The following is an 18,516-nucleotide window of genomic DNA, read 5'->3' as shown; positions in this document are numbered from 1 at the left end:
TGCTCATTTCACCAGTACTCTCGAGTTCATCGACTTTGCGGCTTCATATGGCAACTGTCCACGTAAAAGAGGGATCCTAAGCTCAATATTCTTCTGTCTTATTTGGCGTTTGGTTGGCCAGAAATGATGTGGTCTTTAAAAGATGTAGGTGCTCTCCAACAAAAACAGCGTTCGTGGGTTAAATCAGGAGTCATACAAACTGTGGCTCATGGGCTAGTTAGTGTTGTTCACCTTTTAATCACTTTTAATTTGTATTTTCCTTTTAGTATTTACTTTTGCCTATTAATATTATTTGCCGTTTCAAAATAAATAATAATAATAATAAAACTAAACTTAAAAATTCCATGTAAAACAAGTCATTTTCCGGTCTATAAAAAGCCCGTTACAGACAGACACATAGTCAATACTCAATAGTCATTCATAACCATATGCAATCTTACATAAAATTCACCCAAAAATAATAAAAGATAAATCCCCCTACTACTTACTTTCCTTCTTCATAGGTTTCAACAAACATCCAAAGTCAACCAAAGTCAAACATCCAGAAAAATCTAAGCTTAAGTCAACCAAAGTCAAACAAAACAGTCATCCTGTATCCTATGATGATGCCCTTGGACCACAACTAGCAACATGAGCCTTAAAAGCCTCTAACTCGCTCAACACTTCATCCCTTGGTCTGTATATCAAATCACTCATGCGCCATATCTACACAACAAACACCATCAACTTTTTATTTCTCTTCTTCAAAATATTCAATATTAAATTAAATAAAAGTTAAATAAATATACCTGAAGGGTCCCACCACCACTTGAGCATTCAACATCATCCGATACACTCACAACAGTCCATGGATCATAAGCATTCCAATGAAAGTCCACCACTTTGTCCCTGAATTATATATAACAATAATTTTTGTAATCATATTAATGTAACATGTTTTAATTATTTATAATCCTAATCAAAATAAAAAAAAAAAAAAATGAAACCTGTGTCCGCAGTGTTTAAAGAACAACCCTTGAGCATAGTTTGCAGATCTTGTCCCGCGTTCTATCTTTTGTCCAACCTTCAACAATCATAAATATAATACAAAATTATATACAAAGTCAACATAAACCAAAACAAAAAATAAAAATAATAAAAATAAAAAAATACTTTGAACTTTTTTTACCTGTTCATAATCCCAAATATTAACACAACCATCCTCAGCTGAGCTCCCAAACACAGAAGGCTTGTCTGGACACCACTACAAAACATACAAAGAGTTTCTAAATATAAATCAAAAAGAAAGGGCAAAAAAGTAAATTTCCAATTGAATACCTGAACACAAAGAACAGGAGCTTTGTGTTCTTCAAATTTATGAACAGGAGATCCAACTCCATCAGAAACCAAATTCCTCCGGTCAAACATACAAACAGAATGGTCAGCTGACCTGAAAAAATTACACAATTAGGGTTTACTGTTTTTAGGGTTTTTAGGGTATTTAGGTTTTTTTAGGGTTTTAAGGTTTTAGGGTTTACCCTGTTAGAATATAGTTTGCATCATGAGGACTCCAATCAACGCAATGAACATCAGCATTATGTGCTTTTTCAACCTATTTTAAAGAAATTATAAATATAAAAATAAAAAATGTAAAAAAAAATTGAAACAAACCTTTGTGATTGGATTTGTTCCAACTCTTGCATCCCAAAGTATCAAGCAAGAATCATCTCCAACACTACAGAATTCCTGTGTACTTTACAAACATACAGAAAGTTGAATACAAAAATCAAATTATTATATAAAAGTTGAAATTTGTAGGTATTTTATAAAAGTTACCTTGTGGGACAAAACTGGACATCTTCAACTGTATCTGTATGCCCTTCAAAGATCCCACGAGGCCCAAGAGAAGCATTATCAGAATTTTTCACAATTGACCCTGAAGAATTGGTTGTGTTTGATTCTCCAACCAATGTTGATATATGATCATGAATACTCCATAAAACAACTAGTTTATCCTTTCCTGTAAAAATAAATAAATAAATAAAAGTTGGGATTTTTTAATTGGTTATAAATTTATATTAGTTGTTTAAAGAATTATGAATCTTTTCACCTCCAGAGAGTACATAAGGTTCAGTTGGACACATTGAAAGAGCAAATTCTGCATTATCTGCATGTCCTGTAAGCACCTGAAAGAAATTTAAAAAGAAAATAAAGAATAAATAAATAAATAATATAACTAGATTCATTTGAATATTTGATTCTCCTAATATAAATTAGGAAATAATACTAATTTGGAACAGACCAAATCAGCATGAGATACAGCAGCTCCAAGAAGAGCATGACGATTAGGTTGTGCTTCAATATCCCAAATGAGGACCTGAATTGGACAAACATGAGGGTATTTTAGGAATTTCACATGAAACTTTGTTACTGTGATAAAAGTGTATGCAAGGATGATTCATGATTGTAACCTCTGGGCAATCTGTATGTGTAGCAACAATGTTCTTGTTTTGTGGAAGTTCCCGAATTCTGTTCACCTGTAAAAATGGTTATTTAGATGAGGGAAAAGACATGTTTTGACAGAGTTAAATGATTGATTCAGCTTGTGTATATATGATTTTTACCTCTCCTGGATGAATGATGGTTTTGTACTTTTTTACAAATGGAGAGCGAGTTTCTTCATTGAACTAAAAGAAGAAATCACATAACCATTGGTAGGTTAAAGAATACTAAAAAGAAATAGGAGGAAGAAGATGATAAAATTGAGTAAAAAAAACTTTTCTTTTTACCTGAGATATGTGTTCTGCTGCAGCAACTTTTGGCTTCACTACATCACATGTTGCTATTACTAGTGTATTTGGAACACTGCCATCAGTCTAAATAAGAAGCAACATTAATGGCGGGATGAAAATAAAAACCAAAAAAGGAGAAAGAAGACTGCTTATCTAACCTGTTCCGAAAGATACAACCTCTGCCTACTCTTGTTCTTCGATTGTTCCAGCAGCGGACCCCATCTATTCACATAAAAAGAATAATTGATGCACAAAATGATACAAGCAACAATCAAAACCTACATAAATTTCGATGTTTTATGCAGCCTTTTTGCAAGGTAGTAAAGCTTATATGAACTATCGATGCACAAAATGATCCAGTGGACCATGGAAGTGCTCGAAAGAACTGAAAAACTAGTAGACATTCTAGGGTTTTTTTTGTACCATTTTAAAAATCAAGTCGAATCATGGGGCATTGGGATCTAATCGATCGTAAGTTTGGAAAAATTCATACCGGCAAGAGAGAGAAGGCCAAACGAGGTTGTGATTAGCAAGCCAGTCATACAGAATGGGGACTACAAACTTCCAGTTATTGTATTTATCGTCGACAACGGCGGCCTTTTTGTTTCCGGCAGCTGTAGCTCTGTCTCTCATCTTAGGACTTGAAATTTCTCTGTCTTCAGCGATGACCTTCTTGGAGCCCTTCGGCCTTCCTCTCTTTTTAGGTTGCGACAATGGCGACGAAGCTTCTTCCATTGAATTATTGGTTCTTTGTGGAAGTTTAAAACCCTTGGGGTTTTCTCTCTCTAAAACCCTATTTCTCTCTCTAAAAAGCTTTGAGAGGTAAGGGACCTACCAACCAGGGTAGAGAAACTCAGTCCGAGTTGGACCAGTGCACAGTAATATATAGTAACATATACGGTAAACTGCAGAAATGTTTTTTTTGTTGTGTTGTGTATTTTTGTTTATTATCTAAAAAGGATTATATTTATAAAAATGTTTTTTATGACAGATTTTTATTTGGTTTTTGGTATCAAACTTTAACCAGGAGAATTATATTATGTTAATCTTTATAAATAACCTTCTTTTATATTTTAATTATTATCATTATTATAAAAAGTGGCAAAAATGTGAATGTGGTTTGTCTTCTTCTTTGGTTAAGATCCGAACAAACATTAAAAAAGTTATGAATTTAATATTTTTGCCTAATTTAGTTGTGGATCGGATTTTGTGAGAACTTAAAAATGACAAACTTAAAAGACTACTATATCTTTTAGAGAAAATGACAAAAATAGCCATTTACATTAATGGCATTACAAAAATAGCCAAAAAAAATCGAAATTACAAAATTAGCCAACGATTTCGCAGATGGTGCTTGTACTTTCGAAGGTGGTTTTAATTTTTTTTTTTTAATATTTTTGTTGTATATATAGGGGTAATTTTACAGATGGAATAGGTCCATCTGCGAAATACTCTCACTCTATCTGCGAAATCGTGATATTTTTGTATTATTATTATTATTATTTTTTTTTTAGTTTGACTATGAAATGAATTGGTTTGACTACGAAATCATGTTGCTATATAAAAAGTTTTGTAGAAAAAATATCATTTTGGTTGTTACATACAAACCAAATATTCAATTATTTTTTGAGCAAATTGTAGAGAGAGTTCCTAAACAAATAACAACCAAAATGATATTTTTTCTACAAAACTTTTTATATAGCAAGATGATTTCGTAGTCAAACCAATTCATTTCATAGTCAAACTTAAAAAAAAATAAAAAAAAATAATACAAAAATATCACGATTTCGCAGATAGAGTGAGAGTATTTCGCAGATGGACCTATTCCATCTGCGAAATTACCCCTATATATACAGCAAAAATATTAAAAAAAATTAAAACCACCTGCGAAAGTACAAGCACCTAAAGCACAACTGTGCTTTAGTTGCTTGTACTTTCGCAGATGAGAAGCTCATTTCGCAGATGGGGCATTTCCATCTGCGAAATCGTTGGCTATTTTTGTAATTTCGATTTTTTTTTGCTATTTTTGTAATGTCATTAGTGTAAATGGCTATTTTTGTAAATTTCTCTATCTTTTATGTATTTAATTTTTATTTCTTTTTTATGTTAATATTCTATTATTACTAGATTATAACTCACGTTAAATGCGGGAAACGTATAAAAAAATATATAATCGTCTATAGATATTGCATAATGATTATATATATATATATATATATATATATATATATGTATATATATATATATATATATATATATATATATATATATTTATTGGTATTATTGAAATGTGTAGAAAATATATTGAAAACGATTAATATCTATAACCATTAAATGATCTCTTTGTAGACAATATTTTTTGTTTTATTAGTTGAACGACCTTCCTCGTCTCATATAGTTATGATATCATTATATAATTATAAGCATTTTAATTAGACGTTCCTTCCATAATAAGGTTACTTAATTTAAACATATATTGACAACCAATATATCGTTTTTTCCACTGCATTAAATATTGACAATTATTTCATTTATTTAAATAAAGTTATATAATATAATTTATAGAATGTTAAATGTTATGTGGATTTAATTTTGGTATATCATCAATGGAGATTATTTCCTAAATCATGATTAGTTTATTTTAAATTGATTATCAATATATATGTTAGCTTTTATGTTTGTTCTTATTTATTTGATGTTCGCAAGAACTTTGTATTAGTCTTGGCGCAACTTTGAATAATTTTAGTATATCATCAATGTAATTTGGTATATTTTTCAATTATATGAAATATCAAATAATGACATTTCATTACTATTCTGATAATTTAGTTTATATATTGTATTTTTACTAATCTTAAGGGTCTTATTTTTTCTAATAACCGTAACGCTTTTATTAATTGTACTTTTTACAAATCTCCTAATTTGTTATAATTTTTATCTTACTTTCTAATAACCGTATTGCCTTAATAGTTTTTTTTTCAGTCTATTCAATTTTATATTTCATTGTACAACATCATCGTTTGTATGTATTCTTAAATTTCACTTTAAAAATGTTTAATGCTTACAACTTTATATTAATTTTTTTTAAGAAACCCGTGTAATAATTATGGAATATATATATATATATATATATATATATATATATATATATATATATATATATATCTCATTTTAATTAACATTTACTTCCTTCATTATATCAAATTCCTCACTAAACAGATATATTTTTGGAAAGAAATAATTATAATGGGGCAACATTATCTAAGACGTAAATGCTTGATATAATTTTGGAGGAAAAAAATCAGGATCATTAAAAAAATGTATATAAAGAAAATACAAATTTAAACTTGGTGAAATTATAGATGAAATTACTGGCGAAAATTATTTTGGACGGAGTTGTATTTTGTAAGGTATAATAAAATTACAAAATTCGAAATATGTATATTTGTTGTGTAAATTATAAATTTTATTGTTACTATATAAAAATAAAAAGTAGGTTGATATGATAAACAAAAACATAATAGTTTCAATGATATTTTAAAATCATGCCAAAATTAACCTAATTCTTATGACATAAAAATTAAAAAAAATTCATAATCATTTCTAATATATAAAAGTAACATTTTCGTAATTAATGTCAGTTCCCAAGATAGTTAATTTATGTTTTGTTAAAGGTACATAATATCTTTTCCTATTTATTTGAAAAGTTTCAGAAAAATAGTTAACTGATTTCATGTAATTTGTGACAAAGAAAATCGAAATATATGAATACATATATTTGATATATGAATACAAAAATAATCGGAAAAAAAATATAAAAAGCGAAAGAAGGTACTGACCTTCTAGTGCACAAGAGCGAATGTTTGAAGCAGAAAATGATGATGAAAGTTATAAGCAATAATAATGATGTTGTAGGAGAAAGTTTGAAAAAAAGAAACGATTGAAAATAAGTGTGAGCAGCAATTTCAATAATGAATCGTATATTTATGTGATAATTTAAATATCATTTTTGGTATTAATGATTTCCTAATAAAAATAGATTTTATATTAATGATTTACTAATATAAATGGATTTATACTAATGATTGATATTAATGCTTTGATTCAAATGGGTTGTTAGTAATATGCTTTTAAAATTGACCATATTAAAATCTTCATAACCGAAAATTCAAGATTTTAAATATGAAAAGCTTTTATTTGAATTAAATACATTCCACTTCAACGAATATAAGTTATTATTTGACGATTGGAAAGCATTTATTGGAATTAAATACATCCATATGGGGAAGATGATGTCAGCAATTTGATCTAAGGGTGAAAAATATAAGATTGAAATACAATCAAGGGTCCAAATTATTTAAGATGATGTCATAAGGTTTCTCTTTTAATAATATTTAGAGATTAATATTTACACCTTGATATTAATTATTTTAATAAACCCGTGTAATAATTATGGAATATATATCTCATTTTAATTAACATTTACTTCCTTCATTATATCAGATTACTTATTAAACGAATATATTTTTGGAAAGTAATAATTATAATGGGGCAGCATTATCTAAGACTTAAATGCTTGATATACTTTTGGAGAAAAAAAATCAGGATCATTAAAAAAATTTATATAAAGAAAATACAAATTTAAATTTAGTGAAATTATGGATGAAATTACTGGCGAAAATTATTTTGGAGGGAGTTGTGTTTTGTAAGGTATAATAAAATTACAAATTTTGAAATACGTATATTTGTTGTGTAAATTTATAAATTTTATTGTTACTATATAAAGATAAAAAGTAGGTTGATATGATATACAAAAACATAATAATTCAATGATATTTTAAAATCATGCCAAAATTAACCGGATTCTTATGACATAAAAATTAAAAAAAATTCATAATCATTTCTAATATATAAAAGTAACATTTTCGTAATTAATGTCAGTTCCCAAGATAGTTAATTTATGTTTTGTTAAAGGTACGTAATATCTTTTCCTGTTTATTTGAAAAGTTTCAGAAAAATAGTTAACTGATTTCATGTAATTTGTGACAAAGAAAATCGAAATATATGAATACATATATTTGATATATGAATACAAAAATAATCGGAAAAAAAAATATAAAAAGCGAAAGAAGGTACTGACCTTCTAGTGCACAAGAGCGAATGTTTGAAGCAGAAAATGATGATGAAAGTTATAAGCAATAATAATGATGTTGTAGGAGAAAGTTTGAAAAAAAGAAACGATTGAAAAATAAGTGTGAGCAGCAATTTCAATAATGAATCGTATATTTATGTGATAATTTAAATATCATTTTTTGGTATTAATGATTTCCTAATAAAAATAGATTTTATATTAATGGTTTATTAATATAAACGAATTTATATTAATGGTTGATATTAATGCCTTGATTGAAATGGTTTGTTAGTATTATATTTTTAAAATTGACCATATTAAAATCTTCATAACCGGAAATTCAAGATTTAAAATATAGAAAGCTTTTATTGGAATTAAATACATTCTATTTCAACGAATGTAAGTTATTGTTTGACGATTAGAAAACATTTATTGGAATTAAATATATTCCATATGGGGAAGATGATGTCAGCAATTTGATCTAAGGGTGAAAAAAATAAGATTGAAATACAATCAAGGGTTCAGATTATTTAAGATGATGTCATAATCTCTTTTAATAATATTTAGAGATTAGATATAATTACATAAATGGCCCCCGATGGTCTTTTTTTTTGAAACACCGGTAAATATGATCTAAGCTTATTACACTGCCTATTCCTCTGTCATTAAAACTAGGGTTTTTTGTACTATAGCATAACAACGTTTGACGAATTTACATATTTAGCCACTCAAGTATTTTTTTTATGCCTAATTGGTCCTTAAAATTAGTTTTTACCTATTAAATAAGTGATTCACCCTCATATTTACCGTTTATAGCTTTCCTTGCTTTGGCACCGATAACATGGAAACAGTAGGCCATGTTATGAAGATGTGGAGACAATTAGCCATCTTGGCATCATTTTTTTATATTCCATAAAAATAACATTTCATATTTTAGAGTAAATTACACGAATGGTCCCATTGGTTTAGAGTAATTTGCGTGTTTGGTCCCTAACTTATTTTTTTAACTCGGAAGGTCCCTACTATTTGTTTTTGTTACGCACTTGGTCCCTGTCTTACCTAAAAATACTATTTTTCCCTTGATTTTTTAATTTATTTAAATAAACACACCCAACCCCAACCTCACCCCTCACCTTACCTTACATACCTCACCATTTTTCTTTATTTAAATAATAGTCTTTTTAGGTAAGACGGGGACCAAACACGTAACAAAAACAAACAATAGAGACCAAGTGCGCAAATTACCCTAAACCATAGAGACCGTTCATGTAATTTACTCCATATTTTATTAATAAAATCAAAACCAGTTGTACCCCATTCTAAAAAACCATAAACCACCAACTAAAACCATTTGCTCAAAAAAAATCATCGTGTATATATATATATATATATATATATATATATATATATATATATATATATATATATATATATATATATATATCATAACCAAGTTATCTAATCTCTTAGAATCATCGACGTCGGATCTTCCATCCAACTTCTCAAAGTCACTCCCAAACGTCATCACTTCATGTTGTCTCTGTTAGTATCACTTCATCCCCCTCTCAACAAACGGCGATGTGTTCCCTGTCGTCATCTTCGGTTTCGACAGTGAAAGTTGAAATGTCGGTATCACGGCTCTCATAATTTCTTCTACTCCTTCTATGTCGCTGAAAACTCTAGAGTCATCGATGTTGTTGTATTCATCTCTGTTATAGATGAAGTACATAAAATGCATTATCTAGGGCTTGGATTTAGGCACAGTCAAATCGAATTTGTCAAAGGGTTTGTACACATCTCCATTGAATTTTGCCTCTGATGTGAGACTGGTCTTCGAGAATGTGATGCTTTATAACCCTAGAACAGATGAAGTTCCTAAAATGGCATATCAACGTCTTCTATATTTTGAAGTGTTAATTAGACCAATACAGGCGAAATTACCCTCACCACAGACTCAATCTCCGACATGAGAATTCTGATAGTGGAAACAAACATGGCAAACTTTACACCATTTATGTTTTGGATTTCTTGACCCAATGATTTAAAAATGTGAAACGGATTAAACTGGATGCTTCGAACGCTACTAGCATGAAATAGGAAAAAGGATCATTGAAGGTCTTAAGTCAATGTTAGTCAGAGTGTTTATTGTTGATTGATACGGTAGCCCTTAAAAGATATAAATAAATCTAATTTAAAATGTCACATCATACAAGTAACTGAATCTACATGTATCAGGTCAAGTAATGGTGTAATTGATAGGTAAATTTTAACTTTAATGGTCTATTAAGCACAAAAAAATACTTGAGTGACTAAATGTACAAATTCGTCAAACTTTGTTGTGCTACAGTTCCAAAAACCCTTAAAACTAATCATAGAGTTGTTAAGTGCCTAGAAAATGACATTTTTATCCTTTTCTTTCTATATTACAGGGAACATTTATGTAATCCTAGCCAAATTAATATCATTTCTCTTTCTAAAATGCACATATTCATCCATCACTACCACTACCATCACCATTTATCATCACCACCCTATGTCATCATCAAACATGCCACCAATCGCCCCAAACTTCTGCTTTTAAATAGCAAAAATTTATCAAAAAAATCAGTTAAACCCAAAATTCTTAAACTTTAAACGAGCACAAACCCAAAATCATATTGAGATTTCTTAAACCATTAAATAAACACAAACTTAAAATCATATTTAAATTTTTAAACCATAAACAAACACAAACCTGAAATCATATTCCAGTTAAAAATAGTAAATTATCCAAACAAAATAGGTCTAAGAGATAATCTACCCATTTTTTCATATACTCAAACACAATCATCTCACTCCAATTGGTCCTAATGAGTAATGAACCCTTAATTAATCAAAAGGAAACAAATTCTCTTCATTTGGATGCTAAAAATAGTCCAAATAATACGAACCTTTTTTTCTTGATAATCTTGCCCACCCACCATATCTCTATGGTTGGCATCAATAATATTGAACTTTGAAAAATTGATTACCAGAATATAAGGAGGAACTAGAGAGATTTTATCGACGAAGACAATCTCTCTAAGGACCCAAAACCATCTTTAGTGATAAGGGTATGAATTGGATAATGAACTCTTTGTTTGATAAATATGAGATGATGTTTGATGTGACAACCCGTTATTTTCAAATCAATAAAGAGTCAACAAAAGTCAACCAAGGTCAACAAAAGTCAAACTTCCTAAATAAAAGTCAAATTTGTTGATTTATTAGTTTATTAAGGCCAAACTAATATTTTAATATATATAAACCTTTTATTGGATAAGTGTTGCAAAAATATGAACCAAATGCGAGGACCGAAATCCCCACCGAAAACCTTTGCATGGATGCCCTCCCCTCGGACCGCAATTATGTTTGCGGTCAACACTGCAAACGTGCGAAGCTGATTTCTTCGGACCGCAAACCCTTTCTCGCACGAAATCTCCTTTTCTCGGGTAGAGTTCCACACCAAAATCTCCTAAATTCTATCCTTTGGCACACATTGCGAAGTGATATTACACATATGCATATATCACATCAACTATTAATCCAATATATAATCAAAAATCGGAAACACATCCTCATTCTCACACTTTCTAACCGAAAACCTCCCTTTTTCTCTCAAAAACTAGTCTGGAATCATCATCTTTTCTCTCAAGTATCATTCGAAAACACTTGAATCTTCATAAGATTCTTGCCAAAATCTTCAAGTGTTCTTGATATCAACCGAAATCACCATCCAATCTTCATAATATCAACCGAAAACACCCTAATCTCCTTATTTCCACCAAGAACATCCTTCACATCTTCAAGCAACCGAAATCACCCAGGCACACCGAAAACGCCTATCATTCCTTCGGTAAATTTCTAATACTTCTTTTTCGAAAATGATTCTTATAAAAATTCACTATTCCATAACACATTTACTATCATTTCCACTAATTATACACATATTATATGCGTTAACAACTATTAGGATACATATATTTGTACGGATTCTAACTCGAATATCATCACTGCTACACCGTATCCCCTCTTGATCACTCACTTAAGGTGAGTTCATACCCCTACGTTTTACTATTTTTCAATGTTTTTAGGGGAGAATACCAGCAAAACACAAAGTATTTTGTGTTAACAGTTAAAAACAATTACAAATTATTTCAAGTTATTTAATACCTTTATAAACTATGTCAAACCATTCTAAACTGTTTTCAAATATTTAAATTGTTGCGTTTATCAAAGCTATATATATATATATATATGTATGTATAATTAAGATTTAACAGGCTTATGACTAGTGTTTCTGCCTTAACTCTTATTCCTTGTTTGGTTGTGGGCTTAGGTTATGATTATTTATCCGACTGTCTTTTAAACTTTAACTATACATGTAACACACACACACACACACACACACATATATATATATATATATATATATATATATATATACATATATATATATATATATATATATATATATATATATATATAAGTATAAAACTTATTTCAATAACAATTTCTATACCTTTTGTAAAATGTCGAGCAAAGGGGTATTTTCCTTAATCATTTTCAGCACTAACATAACAAGTTATAAACTATTATAGGTATAGTTTAGGGATCAATTCACACTATTTTCTAGTTCAAGGGTACATCACATGAATAATTACATAAGTATAATTACTTTTCACTACGAATACACTATTCATTTACAAGAACAAGAAAACATGTACAAACTATATGTAAACGAGTTAATACTAAAATGTAAGCCACTACTTCATGGTACTTAGTAAAGTACATGCTAAAAGTACTAAAGTATAACCAGAGTCTCTTTGAGGGAGAGTGTGAATTTGTGTATAGATCTATACGTGACTGACAATCATACACCTAAGTTGTTAGCTATAGTTGGACCGACAAATCTGGGGTGACAAATGTCATAACATTCCGACGCCTAAAGAACGTCGTGCAAGTCACTAGTCATTTTAGTATGGTTATAATCTCACTCGCATTAAACATTAACTAAACATTTTGTTTTACCAAACAAACATCACTTCAGTGGTTTTATTTTAAGTAGTAAGACTACATATCATTATTTTCCAGTACTTGTACACAACAGAGTTCATACAAGTACAATATACTATTTTCTAGCAAAGTAAGCATACATTTATGGAAAACATACACTTATACTATTTCAGAGTACAATAACATGCAAACATTTTGGTCTTAAGGCATAAGACTACACTTCATTTATTATAGAAAATATTGGATTTTCTGGAACAACACACTAACATTTTCATGAAACAAAGATAAATTTCTAATACTAAATTCTTATGAACTCACCAACTTAAATGTTGATACTCTCTTTTTAAAATAACTTGTATTCTCATGGAACCAATAGACAGGTACACCCACTCAAGCTTTTGAGAAGACGGGGCATATTCAAGACTCGTATTTTATTTTGCTATATATTTTGGTGTCATGCAATCAATACTAAGAACACAAATGTATTAACTATATTTTCAATACAATGGATGTTGTTGCTTGTTTTACTATTATGCAATTGTTATGATACTATACACGACCTCCTCCGCCCCCGAATGTTTCCGCCGTCTCGATTTGGGGGTGTGACATTTGATATGCACTAAGCGTCTTCAAAACATGGTGTTGTAGGAGAAATTTTTACCATATCGCGCTCTCTGAAACTTCATTCTAGGTTGAAGGATATATAGGTTTTCATACGGAAGTATGTGGTGGGGTTCCAATGCCGATGATTCAGATATTGGTGGTATGCGGTAGGGAAGTAATGGTGGATAGGATTTTCTAATGGGGTATTGACTATAAGATACAAGAAATAAGGGAAAGGAGACGAGGATAAGGATGGGTAGTCGTCGTTGGATGTCGGTGAGAGAGATGAATGACAAAGTAGGTGGCGGTGAAAGGGAGAAGGGATAAGACGATGAAATAGGGTAATGTCAAATGTTTATTTATTTTTAATCAATAAAAGGGTAAAATGTCATTTTTTAAGAATTTGACTGCTTTATGGTTAGTTTAAGAACAAATGGATGAGCGGTGTAATAAGCTTAAACTATAGGGACTGCGTTCTAACAATAAAAGTTGGACCGCATTAGCCTATTATGCCAAACCACTGGGAACATTTATGTAATGTTGCCTAATTATTACTTTATTTGATATAGAATGGATCTACAACCTCCAACCCTCTTTTCCTTCTCCCTCTCTCTCTCTATCTATATTTTTCTCTCAACCTTTGTCTTATTTTCTCTTTCTCTTATCTTAAATCAAAATATGCATTAACCATAAACAAACACACATATAGACATTTGCACAAATAAACCCTAGATAATCCATCTTGAGTGGAAACAACAAAACAAAAAGAAAAAAAATCAAATTAATCAACAAATAATTTGAAGAAAACAAATTCAAGCAACAATGTAAAGAAAAAAATTGACAAAAATAATCAAAATAGTGAATACAACCAAACTTGTGAATTAAACAAATCAAGAAATGATTTGAAGAAATCAAACTTGTGAATTAAACAAATTAACAAAATCAAATTAATGAAAAATAACCTTAATCAAGCAAATATATTTTAAGCTTATAGAGTATGGAAAGTTGTAAATATCTACAACAACGAAAATGACAAAACCACACAAAATCAATCAAATTAAGCTTATGAAAAATTTTAGATTGTAGGAAATAAAATAACACCAACTTGGAAATTATAGGAGGCAGGGGTGCAACTAAGGTTTTACAGTAACATGACCATTCTACAATCGTCTCTTATCTCTTTAAGCAACATCTCAAGACTCAATAGAAAAACTCATTCCTAATTAGAAATCAAAATCACCACCATCATTTCAAAACTATGGGTTTACTTACATAGTTGGAATCATAATTTTCGTAGACATCAACTTCTTTTTAGTTTGATGATTATGATTAAGGTAAAGGTGTTTTTGTTTCTTTTTTGAAGATTATCTATAGGGGATTTTATGAACAATTTGAATCATTTATGGTGGATTCATTGACATCATCCAAATCATTGTGAAGAATATCACTCACCCATCATTGCTTTGTTACTGCCTCCATCTATTTATACATAAAAAGGTCTTCTGGATTCCAAATTAAGTACCTAAAGGTATGTTTCTAGAAAACAACCCTTTGATACAAACTCAATGAAGCTTGACAAAGAGAAAGGGTATAGATGGGGTGACATCAAATGTTTCGATCCGAAAAGTTTGTTTATGTCATCACTATTGAAAGATTTAAAGAGAGAAAAAGTATAGGGGGTGTTCTTCAATGAAAGTGCATGTATGTATGTATGTGTTTTTGTATAAATGGGAGAGAGCGAGAGTGAGAGTGAGAAGAGATACGATTGGTGGGGTGGATTGGGTTGGGCCCACTCTATAATGAAATATTATAAAAATTAATATATATATATATATATATATATATATATATATATATATATAGGACGAGGTTATAATGTAGATGAACAACTATTGTGCGTATGTGTGAACAATGCTATTTTATGAAAATTAGTAAGAGAATAGGTTGTTTAGTAATGCGAATACGTTCAAACTCACATAACTATTGTTATTTTTATGCATTCTCACTAATTTTTATTTATTTTTCACGTATTGTTTTTCACTCATTGTCATTCTGATAGAATACGACTTAATAAACATTGTGACAACATTATGACAGAATGAGAATAATAAAAAAAATCTATAATAACCTTATAGACGATTTAATTAGTGAGAATGTGTTATAATGACAATAGTTATGTAAGATTGAACGTATTCACATTATCAAACAATATATTTTATTTGTCATTCTTACAGAATAACATTGTTCACACATCCGCACAATAGATGTCAATCTACATTTGAACCTAGCTATATATATATATATATATATATATATATATATATATATATATAAGAATAAATTAAGAGTTATGCTCTCTCTCTCTCTCTCTCTCTCTCTCTCTCTCTCTCTCTTACTGTTGCTATATATTGTTTCTTTGCATACTACGAGTTACATTCCCTCCGGTATCAAGCCAATCACCTGTCGACATCAAGTAAGGTCATCGTGATTAACTAATTGGCACCATGGTCTTAGATTCATTTGCTTGTTTATACTTTACACTTATATTTGCATGAAACAATCTATTTACTCCCTCTGGAGGCAAGACTATTGACATTACCTTCCTTTACATCATTCCAATAGGATTCCCAAGGTATGTTGTTGTCTAATGCATATACCTTTTTTGTGCTTGAAAGAAAGATGACTATACTCTTTTACTCTTTATGTTTCGAGTCATCCCTTTTTATTAAATGTGTGTTTAATGTAGCTAGAATCAATAGTGGTCGGTTAGGATCATGACACTCAGACTATTTCTCAATCAAATCAACAAAGTGCAATAGTTTTTATAATTTCTATTTTCTAAAACTAAGCCATTTACAATACTTTATTGTTTTCCTTACTTTTATGTCCCAAGTAGTTGATTATTGACACTCTAGTTCATGAAGTTTACATGTATTTGTTTCACATAACTTTTGATTGGTATGGTAGTATTTTAAAAGTGTATATTAGGCATCAAGGTATATTTGGAAACTCATGTATGTTTGCCACATCGGAATGGAATGGCGTATTCCTTGGAATGCTGATTGTGATTCCTTCTTCTGGGTTTCACTTTCATTACATTGGAGAAGGGTGTTTGTAATTGTACATAACAAACAACATATTTAAACAACTCACTCCATTCCTTCAAGTCAACCAAACATAATATCAGAATGTAAAGAACTATTCCATTCTTTTGTGACTTTCATTCCATCATACCAAACAAACAATCCCTCAACTGCTAACATTAATATATCACCATAAAATTGTCGGTAGAAAACATATATTGTATTTCTAAAAGATCCAATTTAGAAGATACCCCATTAGGGTTCTAGAATAACAAGGTGGTTGAAATACAAAAATCATCCTCAAACATAAACACCAGAAGCAAGGAGCAAGAACAAGGATCCAAACCCCTGCATCACAAAAACATAAAAATGAGTTGTTTGTTTTGTCTGTTGGAATGGAATGGGCCATTCCAGAAAGAATGTGATTCTTTCCATATAATAATATATTATTTACCCATAATATAAAGTATTCATATGATAATTCATTCCATTCCTATAAGCCAACCGAACATGATATGGAATGTAATGACTCATTAGTCATTCCACTACCTTGCTTATTCCATTCCTTTCCTTTCTCATTCCATTCCATCCAACAAAACTAGAACCTTAGAAACAAGATTGAACAACAATTGAAAAGAGACTTACCAAAAAGACAGATGCCACTGCTCCTGTTACAACTTCTTTAGCAAGACTACGGCTTTTCCTGGAAGATGTTGCTTCATAGCTGCACAAGTAGTGAAACATAGAAAAAAATTGTCGTGACAAAATTCATTTCCATGGATTATTTGAAATTTCGAATAAAAAAGAACATAAAAAGGTATATGAATAAATTCATTTTGTCATATATCTTTGGTCTGCATATTCCAATAAGGTCTTGAAGGAAACATTGGACTCTTTAGAATCATAATTCCGCTTAGAATCCGTAATATTTGATTCTTCAAAAAGAAATTGCAGCTTCTTATTCAGCAATCAGTAACAGAGGAGGGGTAATTTAAGGATAACAAAGTCTGATTTTTGTGCTTCAAATCTATAATATAAAGTTCCAAGAGATTGGGGCTAATTAACACATCTCATCAGAATCCAATATAGCGAACTAATAATGATAAAGTCGATCAAAAAATGCAATCAGATTGTGAGAATAGTCAACAACCTAAATTATCATCGTATAACCAGGGCAAATTGTCTACATTTTCTCGATACGTTACGAAAGTTGACACAGGGTGAAATAAAAGTACGATCCACTTACATGAAGAAAGAAGCGGTGATGACAAGACCAATGGCGAGCATCAGCACAGCTAATGAAGGGTACCAAACGACTGGGACAGGGCTGGATATGGGTTTTGCTGATTGAGCCTTTCAAATTGAAAATGAAATCGGAAAAGAGAATCAATTAGATCACGAGACGATAAGATCAATAGACGACTTGATCGAGAAAAAACAAAACCCTAGAAATTGCATACCATTTTGGGGGTTTAGAGGACTCTAGATCTTTGATCCGCCTTCGTTCGAAGAAACCGGCTGTGCTGAAGTAAACTACCAACAAGAAGACCCAAAACAATATAGTGAAGTTAGGTTTACAGTATAGGCCCCTTAAGTTTACCAATTTTCTTCTAAAAACTCTATACTTTGTTTTTACATCAATGTCGTCCAAAATTAATTAAGGGTGAAATTGATATGATATTTTTATGACCATCTTAGTAATTATGGAATTGTATCACAATTAATCATCCAAGAACATTTAAGTGCAATTGTATGACTAAGAAGAGGATTCGAACGTTGTTGGAAATGGTTCAATCATAAGACGAGTCATATTTTGTTCCAATCAAGTTTTAGAGTCATACCCTAATAACCATAAATCGTATCTTGAAACTTATTTCAAACTAAAAATGTTGAA

General features: G+C 30.2%; 2 protein-coding genes across 2 annotated transcripts; both read right to left on the bottom strand.

Annotated features, from left to right (window-relative positions):
- Positions 1 to 397: 397 nt before the first annotated feature.
- On the bottom strand, positions 398 to 3,603 carry LOC145061823 (WD-40 repeat-containing protein MSI4-like). The gene is made up of 15 exons (XM_079009397.1): positions 3,265 to 3,603; positions 2,930 to 2,993; positions 2,769 to 2,855; positions 2,604 to 2,666; positions 2,451 to 2,516; positions 2,282 to 2,356; positions 2,090 to 2,165; positions 1,816 to 1,999; positions 1,651 to 1,732; positions 1,518 to 1,591; positions 1,318 to 1,429; positions 1,169 to 1,243; positions 987 to 1,063; positions 789 to 888; positions 398 to 705 (listed from the first exon to the last, which is right to left on the bottom strand). Exons 1-15 carry the CDS (start codon positions 3,504 to 3,506, stop codon positions 598 to 600), a joined length of 1,485 nt encoding a protein of 494 aa, XP_078865523.1. The 5' UTR covers positions 3,507 to 3,603; the 3' UTR covers positions 398 to 597.
- Positions 3,604 to 16,730: 13,127 nt separating this feature from the next.
- On the bottom strand, positions 16,731 to 18,183 carry LOC145063539 (uncharacterized). Its single transcript, XM_079011136.1, has 4 exons — positions 18,083 to 18,183; positions 17,869 to 17,975; positions 17,268 to 17,346; positions 16,731 to 16,970 (listed from the first exon to the last, which is right to left on the bottom strand). The coding sequence occupies exons 1-4, from the start codon at positions 18,083 to 18,085 to the stop codon at positions 16,923 to 16,925; spliced, it is 237 nt and encodes a 78-aa protein (XP_078867262.1). The 5' UTR covers positions 18,086 to 18,183; the 3' UTR covers positions 16,731 to 16,922.
- Positions 18,184 to 18,516: the final 333 nt, after the last annotated feature.

Source organism: Lactuca serriola, chromosome 7, assembly GCF_051521515.1.
Source record: "Lactuca serriola cultivar US96UC23 chromosome 7, Lser_US96UC23_V15, whole genome shotgun sequence".
Classification (NCBI taxonomy): Eukaryota; Viridiplantae; Streptophyta; class Magnoliopsida; order Asterales; family Asteraceae; genus Lactuca; species Lactuca serriola.
Note: the sequence above shows the minus strand (reverse complement) of the source record. Positions and strands in the feature narration are given on the sequence as shown.